We start from the raw sequence: 13,997 nt of genomic DNA, 5'->3' as shown, positions 1-13,997 counted from the left end.
CTGCTCCTACCTCAGTATCCAAGTCTCTTTTATTAACAGAGGTAGTGGGGATTGAACCCAGGACCTCACGCACACTAAGCACATGTTCCACCACTGAGCTATATCCACCCTCCTCCCCATATCCAAATCTTAACAATTGGCCCCTCTGTGTGTCCAACTGCCCAGGCCAGAAAACTAGGGATCATTTTTGGCTCCTGTCATTTCCTTTCCTTCTTCAGCAGGGGTCAGCAAACCATAGCCTGTGGACCAAATAATGTTTTCTTGGATCACAACCAGTCTATTTGCTCCCCTATCATCTGCTGCAACGGCAGAATACAGTGGTGGTGACGGAGACCACATGGCCCACAAAGCTAAAATATTTACCATCTGGCCCTTCACACAAAGAGTTTGCCAACCCTTCTTCTGCAGACCACGTAACAACTCCTGCTGACTCTCCTAAACACACCCCCAGTCTCCCACCTCACTCTGTCCCCTCTGCCATCACTCTATTCTTCGCTGCCCACAGCCTTCTCAAAGCACCACAATGGCCCTGCCGGGTCTGCCCCTCTCACGCCAGCTCCTCTAAAATACCTTCTTCACCCTATGCTGGGGGGACTGTCTAAATCTGTTAATGAGATCTCTTCCCTTCACTCCCTGGAACAGGACATCATACTGAAAATAAAATCTGAATTTCTGACCCTCGTCGCCAGAATCCGAAACCCATCACCACTCCCCCTGCTCACTTGTCTTCAGTCACTATCCCCCGTTCAAGTTCTCTCTTGGGGCCTTTGCACTAACTGTCCTTCGTTCCTGGGACGCTGTCTCCTTCCCTGTGGTCACTCAAATCTCACTGCCTATTCGAAAGCAGGCCTCTCAACCCCCTACCCATCTCACTCCCGCTCACGTCATCCAGTTTCATTTTCTTCAGAGCACCTCTCTCTGCATGACATTTTCTTGTTCATCTGATTGTTTCTGCCCTCCTCCCTCCTTCCTCTAGAATAAACGCTTCATTGAACCAGGAGCAAACTTGTTTGTTTTCTTTGCGGACGGTTTTGCTCCATTCCCAGTGTCTACACAGTGCCTTGGCCTGGAATGTTCACGCATGTGTCCCCGAAAAAGGGAAAAAGACCTTTTTACATTCCAATTCGGCCCTGTAAGTGGAAACACAGAGTGATTTTCTACAGCCTTCTGGCCGTGCCAATAATTCTAACTTGAAATCCTACACTCTTTCAGAAAGGGGAGGGGGCGTCACCACTCTTTAATGAGAATTATAAATCACACACACATTTATAATAAATAATGCACAAAAGCATTAAGTTTACCTTCGAGGAGGATGAGATGTTCTCTTACAGGAAAAAAAGAAAAAAAAAAAAACCAAAACTGGGAGTTTTAGATGTGCTGACCACTTTGCAGTATGACTATAACAGGAATACAATGCAAACCATCCAACCCAATCAAAACCGGCATGTAAATGTTAGAACAAATCAGTGAAGTCTGCTTAGGTTCAAAAATGATAGGACCAAAATCCATTAAAAAATTTTAAGACCAAACATCAGAGTTCCTTACTTAGGATGCTGAAAGAGAGCGGGTAATTTTTATCCATTATATAACGAAGGAACCAAAATAGAGACATTTTTATATTTATCTCATCTTTTGCTAAGACTCTTCTCAAATATAGATATGACTTACCATCCTATGAAGAATTCTCAAATATAATCCTTGAGAACTTTCAACTGCGGCCATAAACCAAAATAGCAACTTAAAACTGCATTAACAATAAAGGACAGAAGGCTCCTTAATATCAAATATGAACGGGAGCCCGTTCAGCCCCGTGGAAGTGATAGGAAGTTTGCTAATTTTAACTTGAACATCGTTTAGTGGCTAGGAAGACATTAGCCAGCACACTGGATTTGACAAGAGGACTCGACTTCCAAAATGACGAGAAAAACTAACCACCACAGGTAAGCAGGGAGGTCAGTTAGTCTCAGATACCGCATCAGATAAACACACCAAGACTTTAACCTCTTCCTTTTTAAACAGAGGTCTGACAACCTGTAAGTTGCTGATAGGTCCTGTGGTGGATTATACATTATTTTATACAGAAGGTTTTTAAGATGGATTTTTCTTGTGTAAAAGTTTCTTCCCCCTTTTAAAGATACTTTACATAATAAAAATAATTTAAATTAAGCTCCTTCAACAACATCGGCCCATTGATGAGATGCCTCCTGGCCAGGTGGAGGATCTATAATCCTCGTTAAAACCTGATGAGCCCGTCCCAGGACTGGGACAGAGCAGGTGGCCCCAAGTGCTCATGCTTTACAAGTCTTTCATGTTCTCTGAGTCTCAGTTCCTCGTGACCCCCTACCATCCAGTTAACACATGAAAGGAGCTTAGAGCTGTACCTACACGTGGAAAGAATTTAATAAATAGGACCTATTATTACTATTCTCTGCACAAAAAGAAATCCACGAGGCTGCATTCAGTTCCCTATTTTTCTTCTATTCAAAGGTACAAAAATAAGAGAAAAGGTAAAATTAAGGATATCCAACATATTGCCTTTGAGGGCAAAATAATCAAAATCTCTCGAGCAGCACTGTCCACCAGCACTTTCTGGGTGGGTGGAAATGCTTTATCACTGCACTGGCCAGTGTGGGAGCCACTAGCCGCATGTGGCCATTCGGTTCTTGAAATGTGGCCAGTGGGGCTGAGCTTTATATCAAATTTAATTTTAATTAACTGAACAGCCACATGTGGCTAGTGACTACTGTCCTGGACGCTGGAGAACATGCTTAATTGGACCAACACGATCCACCCCCATGAAATGCACTTCCCTGTCCTTAGATGCAGCCGTGCGCTGAGCAGGCCAGCACACCTGGGCTGTGATCCACACTATGTGACTTCCTCACTGTGTGAGTCTGAGGTGGTCAGTCTTCCGCTGCCCGTCCCCTCAGGACGTTCTCTTGAGGATGAGCATTCATGAAAACAACGGGCCCAGCATTACTTCATTATTTTTCCTTTAATAGATATGACTTTCTGAAGACCTACCATGTGCCGGGCACGATTTTAGGTGGTGAGAATCCGGGAGTGATGGAGACGCAGTGCCTGCTCTCATGGAGACCACAGGGAAGGGGACACGGCATGAGGGAGCAGGACGGAGCAGGATGTTGATGGCGGTGGGTGCTGTGATGCTGTGTCATTTTCTATGGCGCGGTCAGAGCGGGCTTCTCGGAAGGAAGGCCCTTTGAGCAGAAGCCCGAAGGACACGAGGGACAGACCCTGTGGCTCTCCGGGCAAGGAAATAGACAGACAGGAGGAAGAGCGGGCGAGAGGGCCTTGACACAGGACTTGGGAGTTTACGCTGAATGATGGGAAGCCATCCTGACACGAGGAGTGACTTGATCCAATGGACTTTAAATCTCCGTAGCTGGAGAATGGACAGGAAGAAGCGTGAGACCTGTCGCAAGGCCGCGGTGAGGCCAGGTGTCGCATGATGGATGGCAGAGGCTGGGGATGAGGTGGGAGGAAGAGGGAGGCGGGAGAGCCGACAGTGCCACTGCTGTGAATACACACAATCCACCAGGACGAGGCGACCACTCTGCCAGCAGCCAGAATTCTCCTTTCTGAGGCCCTGCAGCTCAATTTGAGAGATTCTGGCAGTCAAACACTTAAGTGGTGCAATTTGCAATTCATTCTCCAGTCTGTGACCAGAGGGCAGAGAGAAGAGAGGTGCCTGATCGCCCGGGTTTAACTCTCCCGGCCCCCAGCTCACTGCGGTTTTAATTATGATGGTTTTGCATCGTTTCAGAAGGGGAAAAACACACACAAAGACAATTGAGTGCTAATCATGCGCTTAGATGATGAGATTAGATGCTGCTTTCCCTCTGTGGATCGATGACGATTTAATGAACTAAATATCATCAGTAATTGTGAATGAAAATTAAGTGGCATTAATTTGCCATGGACTTCAGACCTTATTCATTCCTTTATGTATAAGATATACTCCTCAACAGTTATGGTATTGGAGTTTCTTGTCTAAAGTCAAATGGCTGCTTAGCATAGTGGTTAAGCGATCAGTCTCTGCAACTGAAATCCCTGTGTTCAAGTCCTAGCTTGCCACAAATGGGCTGTGTGGTTCTGGTGAATCACTGAACCTCTCTGGGCCTCCCTAACATGCAGGCAAGGTTTTACCAACCTCAGAGGACTCCTGCATTATGATGGAGAATGTTTAGGATCAACTATGCCTGGCGCACTGTGGAAGTGTTTATGGTTTTTTATTACAAATGCTTTAAGCAGGGAGGAGTCTTATACATGCTTTCCCAACTAAACCGGAAATCTCCCCTTTTGCTTTCTACTAAGCAAATTTAGCTGTGGAGTCTAAACACCTAAAATAAAAGCAGTTCTTTCATTGTTTTTCCCCCACCCACTGCTGCCCTCATTTCCCAGAGGGTCCTACTGAGAATCCCGTTGTAAATGGATGCAAGTTCCAGTGTGGTCACAACAGTAGGATGTTGGGATGTTTATTTGTGTGTGTGTGTGTGTGTGGTGTGTGTGTGTGTGCGCGCGTGTGTGTGTATTGCATGTATCATGGTAACAATCCTGGTACGCAGTAAGTACTCAATCCATGACAGTAGTAACATATCATTCACTATCACTGCCACCATTTTCCTATTTCATTTTTGTCTTTTAACATGTCTTTACTAGTTTTCTACTTATAAAGAGTGCCTATAAAGCTATATAATTAATTTTCTACTGGGACTTGTGGAGCAAGCCTGATTTCTTTGGCTAGTATTTACTAAGACCTTATAGGTTCTCCCTGACGTGCCAAGGATACAAAAGTCAAAGTTGGATATAGTCCTGCCCTCCAGGAATCCTAACATTTCATTCCTTTATATTCAAATCCTAACGGCACTCAGTGCCCAGACAAAAGCGCTCCATGTACAAAACATCACTTCTCACTCTGTTGTGGTCAGCAAAAGCCACTGGGAGGTCATCTTTAAAAGTAGCCTCTCTGAGACCAAGTCCTCCCTTCTCTTCCCCTCTGAAGTAGAAAAATGTCAAATTTGGGAGCTGAAATGGACCTTAGGGAAGATGGAGAAGTCTGTTGCTTATAAAGCAGACTTTGAAAGAGTATTACTTAGAAATGAAGGGGGGAGGGTATAGCTCAAGCGGTAGAGTGCATGCTTAGCATGCAGGGGGTTCTGGGTTCAATCCCCAGTTCCTCCTCTAAAAATAAATAAATGAATAAACCTAATACCTCCTCCCTCAAGAAAAAAAAAAAAAAAGAAATGAAAACAACTGTTTAGTTTCAGAAACTGTATTTCACTCCCAAGTTATATGCCACAGGCTCATACGAGAAGGGACCAAGAGGGTAGCAGTCTAATATTGGTTGCAATTCTGGTTTTACATCAGAACCGCCAGTGGAACTTCTAAAAAATACAGGTGCCTGGATATTAAGATTAAGATTCTGTAGGTACGGACTGCAGTCTTTTTTCCTTTTTTTTTTTTTTTAAATAAAAAGCCACCACACCCAGTGGCTTCTGATATTAGGCATTATCAGTAAAACACTGATTTATCATGCGACTGCTTTTAGGTCAGGAATTGGCACAAATGCTACCTTATTTCATCTCTATCACGCACATGCAAATAAGTAATAGTATTCTCATTTTCCCAGATGACTTGCTTGACGTCATGCAGGCAGCAAAGGCAGGAGTTGGAATTTAAATTTGCATCCTCTGATTCCTGAAGCTGGTGTTCTTCCCTCTACACATCAATGAGGTCATTCTCTGCATAACATTAGAGCTAGAAGAGGTCACCCTAAAGATGATCTGGCTCAAAACATTCTTTTTTCGGGGGGGAATAAAGAAATGATCTATCATTTCTAGAAATGAAGTATCTCCAGATATATGCCCAGGAGAGCGGTTGCTGAATCATATGATAACTCTATATTTAGTTCATTATGTCATGCACCAGAAACTAACACAACATTGTAAATCAACTATATTTGAATTAAAAAAAAAAAAAAAAAGAAATGAGTCTCATGGCAGGAGTAGTAACCGAGTTAGAGGTAGAGAGGAGTTATGGCCAGAGTTTGAACTAGAGATGGGCTTCTGAAACCCCCAATTCAACTTCTTCTTCAATATCTATTTTCTCTCAAAAGTAAAACATATGTTCTCCACTCTCATAAAGTATTCCAAATCTTCTCTAAAGCTGAGGATTCTGACTTAGCTCCAAATTAGATCTTCAAGAGTATCTCACCTCCTAACAGGTATAAATTAGCCAAACATACAAAATATTTTGCACAGTGGGGCACAGGTAGTTTATGCTACAAATAATATAATCCATTTGTAAGCTAAAAAAAAAAAAAAAACCCAAAACCTTTATGTGACAAATTCTTTATCTTTTGTAAATTAAAAAAACTGCACAAAAAAACAGTAATCACCTTCTAGTGTGATTTTCCAAATACCTGAAAAAGCCTCTAGACTCACACTGGTATCAGGTAACGAGTTGTCTGCATGCAAATGCTAAGTGAAAAATTCAGAAAAATAAAAGGCATTCTCCTCACTGGACAGCAGAGGGAGAAGGAGGAACGAACTCACTGTGGGAAGATGGGGAGCCAGGCACAGGAAGAAGGCGCTGCCCTTTAAAGAACTTGACTGACATCAGCAGGCAGGGACACGTTTATAGAGAAGAGACATGTGGATGGACACCCCCAGCAAACTCTGAGCCTGACCTAAGAAACTGTCTCCAGAAATTTACAAATGATATTTCAAGTTCTGCTTGTTCCCACGTTGGCGAAAAGAAGACACAAAAAAGAAAAAAGAAAAAAGCTAAAACCAAAATGCACCTGATCATGACAAGAACCAGTATCAAAAATGAGCCAGGGAGATTAAGAGTGAAAACCAAAATACCAACATAGCTAGTTCTGCCCCAAAGTAGAAAAGGCTAGTTCTTTAAAACAGAGAAACACCTATCCTTGAGATGTGAATTTCTGAGAATCAAGAATGGTGTGGATTTAATGAGTTTATCCATCTGTTTACCAGGAGTTATGACAGAAATGAGATTCATTAGACAGAATCAGTGAAGTGGCCATTTAGTTTCTCATTTAAGCTAGCTGCATCCTTGCTGATCATCAAACTTTCTCATTTACACTCCCTCATAGAGGAAGAATGATTAAAATGCCAGCCCCGATTCAAACAACTGATATATGGCAGAAACAAATATATTTATATGCTTTCTAGAAAGATTAATAGTAGCTGGTGCTGGCCTGCCAAGTACAGATTGTACAAACTTTCTATCTGATACATAAATCAAACACAAGGCATATGGTGTATTTTAAGGGCTTCTGATGTTACACTGATTTAAAATTACTCAGCTTTTGGAATAAACCCTGTAGATGTTGACTAATGTTACAATATATTCTGAATCTTCCCTTATTATTTGAATGTTATAAAACATAATGGCATTACCCAAAAGAAAGTCTTAAGAATTAAGAAGAGAGAATGTAAACACATTTGAAATCAAGGTGTATGTTTTTATAACGAGCTGTTTGCGAGTCTGGGCAAATTCATTACAATATGGTTCCAGGAGCTACTGTAAGTTAGGAGATAATAATGAGACTGTGCTTTTTGGTCTCCTTAAAAGTGAAATGAGTGGAAAAGAAAAACTCATCACAGTGACAAAAGAAACAAAGAAGCAAATAAATGAGGAAGGAGAGCAGGATGATTTGTGGTGTCAAAGGAGCAGCGGCTGAATCACAGATGCCCCGATGTACCAAGAGCTATTTAAAAGTCCCAAGTTGCTGGCCGATGAAACCAGCCATTATGCAAAAATCAGTGGTATTCAGACTTAAGTGGGGCAGGGCACTGGACTGGAAACCAAAGAATCCAGGTGAACTTCCCAATTCTGCTGTTGGTTGGGACCTTCCTATCTTTCAGGGATGTGATAGAAATAACATGAGAGGCGTGTGTAAGTTTGAAAGTGAGTTGAACCACTAACTTGTCTGTAAGTGCCAGGTATCATCATCCTGTCCCTCCTTCACCTCCTCCTCCTCCTCCCCCCTCATTGTTAACATCAAGTCACTTCCTACTACATCTCAGTCACTAGTCACCATTTAAAACACAATTACCTGCGCGGTCAAGTGATCTAGGTACAAGAAGAGACTTATATTCTAAATTTTATGAGTAGAAAATTTTATGAGTAGAAATAACTTTTAAAATATAAAATCTTCAAATGGCTTCTACACCCTTTCAAGAAGGCTGGACTGAGCATTTTGATTCACACAGACAGTTCTGAATCTTGGATTTCCTTCCAACAACCCCAATCATTCTGATCAGAGAACACACAGCCTCATGAGGACCTAAGCTGTGACATGAACAAGCTTTTCTGTCACAGTGAAACCAAGAAGAAAGAGAAGTCTGGTTCCTGATCTCTTTTCAAAGGGTCAAAATACACTGTGCATGAAACACATCATGTTGGCAAGGATCAGGGGATTGACCAATCTCAGCCCCAGTGTGAGGTGATCAATCAAGATTAGTCACGAATACAGACCCAGGAGCAAGACATTTCAACATGTGGGAAATATTTCTCAGTGTGAGGCCCTGGGAGTTCAGGTGCGGCATGGGTGTGAAGGTGGAGGGGGGATGAAGGCAAGGGAAAAAAGAAAGCCAACTATCTCAAGATTTAGAATACCCCAGTTCTGAGAGGTCCTTAACTACTTAATTAAAACATGGGTATGGGTATGACGAGATATTTTTAATATGACTGGTGGAGCTGCTGGGCCTGCCAAGTATAAATAATCACATACCTATTCATTCATGCATTCACTCATTCATCCCCCATTCATTCATGAATACCTAGCAGGAGTCAGGTACCCTGTTAAATGCTGGGGATACAGCTGTCAACATGCAGACATGGGCCCTGGCTTAATGGATCTTACATTGTAATGAAAAAGGGAGAGCAACAGAGAAAAATAAATAAATATACAAAACAATGATTGTGATAAAACCTATGAAGAAATGTAGAGATTACATGGGGGTTCTGGGGGCTAATTTAGATAAGTGATCAGAGAAACCCTCTCTCAGGAGGAGACTTGAGTAAGACTGAGCTGTCCTAGTCAAGAGTTGGGAAAAGAGCCTTCTGAGCAGCGGGAACAGGAAGTGCAAAGGCCCTGAGGCAGAAAGGGCATGGAGCACTGAAGGCACTACAGAAAAGAAGCCAGGTGGCCAAGCATAATGAGGGGGGTTGAGGAGTGAGAGATGAGGTTGGGAGAAAGGCTGAGAGCCACATTCTGCACGCACCCAGTGCAGGCTAGGTTCAGGAGACATAAGGAATAAAAGTTTTCCAATCTTAATGGTTTTTAAAAGGCACAATCTGATTTACACGTAAAGGTATCACTCTAGCTACACATGTCCGTTTATAAAAACACATCATGCATAAACACAACCTTTATCCTAAACAGACTAGCATTTGGAGAAATCAGAAGGCATTCTGAATACATTTCCAAGTATTTTTAAAAAAATGATCTTAAAGGAGTAAGCCCCAAATTTAAAAAGCCCCAAATAACCAGATGGTCAGTAAGTTAAACAGTGACTTTAGGGTTAAAACAAAATCAAAGAAAATAAATCTACATACCTCCTCGCTGCACCAATAATGTGACCTCACTTCCCTTTGGACATTCGATCAGCATATCCACGACCTGGTTGTGAGTCAGAGCCTGCACGTTCTTCTTATTAACTTCCACTATAAGATCCCCTTCTTTCAGGCCTCGGCATCTTGGACTGTCAACAATCTGTTTCACTCTTTGGCCGCCACCCCCAGGACTGTCTGCGATAGTAAAACCAAAGCCCATTGGCCCTTTGACTATATGAACAGTTATGAGTTCCGGCTGAGTGGCTATGGAGGAAGCCAAAGAGACAGTGTCATTGGGGTAACCATGGGAACCATTTGAAGCCGCATCCGTGGGGCTGCTTGGCCTGGCATCCTTCATGCCGTTGACTTTGCCTGTTTTACTACTGTGACTAGCTGGCGAATCATAGGTCTCTTGCCCATTCACAATAATTGGTTCTTTATCCAAAATGGCCACCGAGGTGACTAAACTTGTGTTGGGGTCATCTGGGTCAAAAGGCAACGGGTAACCTCGGCAGAGTTCAAGGTCCACGCTGGCACCGATGGGGATGGACTGGAAGATTTTCACAACTTGTGCGTGCGTGTGTCCCAAAACACAAGTGTCGTTCACACTGACAATTACATCTCCTGCAAAAGAGTTAGAGGTTAAAAAAAAAACAAGACAGTACCCAGAAAAGTTTTACCAATTTTATAATATAAAATCCGATCAATAGGATGCTGAACAGAAATTGGATTTGGGGGTGGTACCATAAGGCACAAGGAGACTGATTCCGTTACTTATTTTATGCTAATAAGGCATTTTTGTAGCATCTAGTGTCTTCCCTGCTAATGAGAATATAATGGTCACTGAAAGAACACTGGAGCTCTCTCTCACAAAAAATTCTCACTGCAGAAAACCAAGTTTAGAATTCATTTATTCAAATGGATCTACATTTTTAGTAAATTACTGCTTTACTATATTCAATACAACCCTAACAATTTCCTGAAATGTTAGAGCAGCTTCAAAGCTTTTCATCCAACCCAGGGAATGCATTTATGCCATGGAGGTACCCTGCTCATTCACAAACTTTTTAAAGGACATTTACAAACTCTTGAATTCATGATGTTGTTTGGTCTTGCTCATGTGCCAGGGAGAAGTCTGACCACTCAGGACCACGTGGCGTCTCGCACCTGTTTCCATCTTGCCGTCCAGTGCGGCGGGACCATCTAGGACCAAGCTCTTGATCTGCAGGAACTCATCAGGTTCATCCCCTCCAACGACCGTGAAGCCAAAGCCACGACTGCTTTTCCGCAGCTTTGTGTGAATGAACTTGCCTTTCAACTCAGAAGGGTTTCGTGTAAAAAAGGGTTTGCCTGGATTAAAACCAGAAACATATAAGCAATATCACCATGAGTGAAAAAGTGAATTAAATGAGAAATGATACGACGTAAGAGATAACTCTCCAAGGTCCTGAGCTTGGGCATTTGGGCACAAAGGCGTCTTAGGAAAGATCTCTCTCGATTTCAGTAATAAGGGTGTTTCCTGGGTCCCTTTGTTTAAGGAAGGGGATAGGGTGCATTGCGTGTCAACATGAAGACCCAAAAGAAAATACAAGAGAAGGATTAAGTTAGTGCCCATCGTCTGATACAATTCCTTGGTTTTGGTTCATGTAGTTTGACAGCAATTGAGCTGCCATGAGGTCCTGCACAAAATATGATGTGGGTCTTTGTTTTGTGTCTCTTGTTTTGTTATGGTTTATATTTTCCAGTATGGCTTCCAATATGTTGCCTTAGACTAGGCTTCTACTTATAAAACCAATTAAGCAAAAACTTTAGCTTTCAATCAGACAACTCACTCTGCAAATAAATAGGTAATACTAGAAAACACAGTATGATCACAAAGAATAACTCAGTAAAAGTGGAGAATCACTATTTTAAAAAATTAAAATCGTCATAACTTTACTGTGAATTCTAAACTAACTGATTTTTCCTATTCATCTGCATCTTTTAATAATTTGTAAAATAGCCTAGCTATGTCCACTGTTAAAGTTTAAAAAAAGTATAGGGCACACAACTTCGCATATTTAAGGAAAAAGAAAAAGAAAAAAAACCTAAACTAAGGGACTAGCAAGAGCCCTACAGCTCCAGATTCAGTTGTCTGATTTAAAAATAAATGAACAGATACAGAGTTAAATACCTTCCAAACATGCTACCCAAATTTATTGCATTTACTTGATTGCGTTTACTTGATAACGTTTGCAAATAACATTCTGCAAATAACATAAGCCAAAGATTTTATTTTCAGTTTGGACATTTCTCTGTAATTGAGAAGCTCCGTGGAATCTCTCTGATTATCCCAAGTCGTGAACGTTATTCTATACTCAGACTCTTTCAGCTCCCCTAATTCTACTTCCTGTCTCTTGTCCTTGCCACCACTTCCCCACCTGCCCTATTTCTTTTCTATCGAAAACGGTATTTTTAAAAAAAAAAAAAAGGAGCAAAATTCTCCATGTCTCCATATACCCCTGCACCAGGAGGCTGGCGCCCAGGAAGGAAAGTTATTTTTGGTGAGCTCTATCTAACAGGCCTTTTTCAAAAGGTCTCTGGGCACACATACAATTTTTAATTGCACACTCTGGCTCTTAAGAAGGCTCTTTTAAATTGCCTCGAGTCGTAGGTTTGCCCACTAGCCTCCTTCTCTCTAGAGCAATCCCAAGGCTGCTTGGAATCGTGACAAGCTACAGCCCCGTCACCAAGGCTAAAGAAAGGCGGGACCCAGTGGGATTCGCCCCACGCAAAGGTGTCTGCTGGGGCATCTGGGAGGTGATGCCAAGTGCAGTCAGGGCTTGTAGGGAGACCGTTGCCATGGCAACAACCAGATGGAATACTGAGGACCATTGAGATAGTCCCCAAATTTTACTTTGGGGCGTATGTGAATAGCCAACATTCTTGAGACAGAGGCTACTAGGGAGAACTTGAAGGGAAACACATTTCGCTTCCGCAAAGACATCAACAGCCATCACGTTCCCAGTGAGGCTCTCACTGTCCACCTTCCTAAAACCTGTAGTACTTCCTCCAACAGTCACAATCCCCTGACCTGCCTTATTTGTGTCCTTCGCATTTATTACCATCCCACGTGGTATACATCTAACTTATTGGCTGGCTGTTTTGTCTCTCTCTCTCTCCAATCTCTTGTGTGACGGGCAATGCATGTGCACATACACACACACTGCAATAGAAACTCCAGGAGGACTTCTGCTTGGGTACCCAGTGTGCAGAACACGGTGTGTTTCATTTTCTGTGCTCCAAAAATTTGTGGTAAATGCATCAACAACAGCATAAAGAAACGAGATTTAACGTGTCTTTGAGAAAGCGGCAAGAGGTAGTTGGGTGTCTACACTTCTCCCCCTGATTATAAGCCAAGTTCGAAAATATAAAAATGTGCCTGGCATTTTATCTGAATGAATTTTTTAAAACTCCATTAGCATATCCTGAGCTCAGAATGTTTTCATCTTAAAAGAGACATGAAGAGGACTTAGAAATTACACCGCTGACTTCCTTTTTTCAACACTTATCTAGGGAGGGCTGATCAGAGGGTTTCACATTTATGCACGTTTTATTACGTATTATGTATGAGCAGGTCATCAGTTAACGTAGCTTTGGAGACGAAGCACTTTCCTACCCAAGAGCGGTGCAGTCTGGAGCTCTCTGCTGCAGCCCTGGGGCACACGTAATTTTCTAAGAGATCCCAGTCTGTTGACTAGTCGCCGGTTGTAAGATCTGGTTATATGTGAAAATAACTTTTTAAAAACGTGCTCCTTTCAAGGGCCTACCCTGGACTCAGTGAATCAAGATCTTCTGAGTCTTGACCCAAAAATCTACTCTTGAACAACCCTGTGACCAGTGCTGTGCAGTGGCACTTGCCGTGACGCAGGAAATGAGCTATGTCTGTGCCGTCCAATATGGCACCCGCGAGTCAAATGCAGCTGTTGAGCCCGCTCAGTTCCTAGCGGAGCTGAGGAACTGAATTTTAAATTTTTTTAAAATTGTAATTAACCTGAATTTAAATGGTACAAGTAGCCAGTGGCATCCGGACTGGATGGCACAGATTTAGACTATGCAATGAGGTATCCCACGAAACACGAAACAACTACAAAAAATTTTTAGCCGGAAGTTCAATTGTTCCTATTGACACCTAGGATTCAAATCTGTGCTTTACTACTTCCTGGCTGTGTGGCCATCAGGTTACTAAACCTCTCTCTGCTTGAGTGCTGGATGTCTAAGTGAAGGTCATGATGGTACCAACCTCACTATTTACATGATATTGTAAGGAAGAACTGCGACAGGTAACATAGGTAATGTGCCCAGGGAGGTGCCTGGTGCATAAAAAGAGCCCAATAAATGGAAGTTATTAT

At 42.4% G+C, this 13,997-nt stretch overlaps 1 protein-coding gene across 17 annotated transcripts in view; it reads right to left on the bottom strand.

Annotated features, from left to right (window-relative positions):
* The window catches only part of MAGI1 (membrane associated guanylate kinase, WW and PDZ domain containing 1), a 577,834-nt gene that overhangs the window by 61,350 nt on the left and 502,487 nt on the right, over nucleotides 1-13,997 (bottom strand). For all 17 annotated transcript variants that reach the window (XM_074344506.1, XM_074344521.1, XM_074344522.1 and 14 more), the window contains 2 exons: nucleotides 10,774-10,956; nucleotides 9,610-10,230 (listed from right to left, as the gene is read on the bottom strand). In XM_074344506.1, coding sequence (XP_074200607.1) covers nucleotides 9,610-10,230; nucleotides 10,774-10,956 — 804 coding nt within the window. The remainder of the gene's footprint in view (nucleotides 1-9,609; nucleotides 10,231-10,773; nucleotides 10,957-13,997) is intronic.

The sequence above is a fragment of the Camelus bactrianus genome, chromosome 17, assembly GCF_048773025.1.
Source record: "Camelus bactrianus isolate YW-2024 breed Bactrian camel chromosome 17, ASM4877302v1, whole genome shotgun sequence".
NCBI classification, from domain to species: domain Eukaryota; kingdom Metazoa; phylum Chordata; class Mammalia; order Artiodactyla; family Camelidae; genus Camelus; species Camelus bactrianus.
The sequence above is the reverse complement of the archived record's forward strand: the minus strand, read 5'-3'. Positions and strand labels throughout refer to the sequence as shown.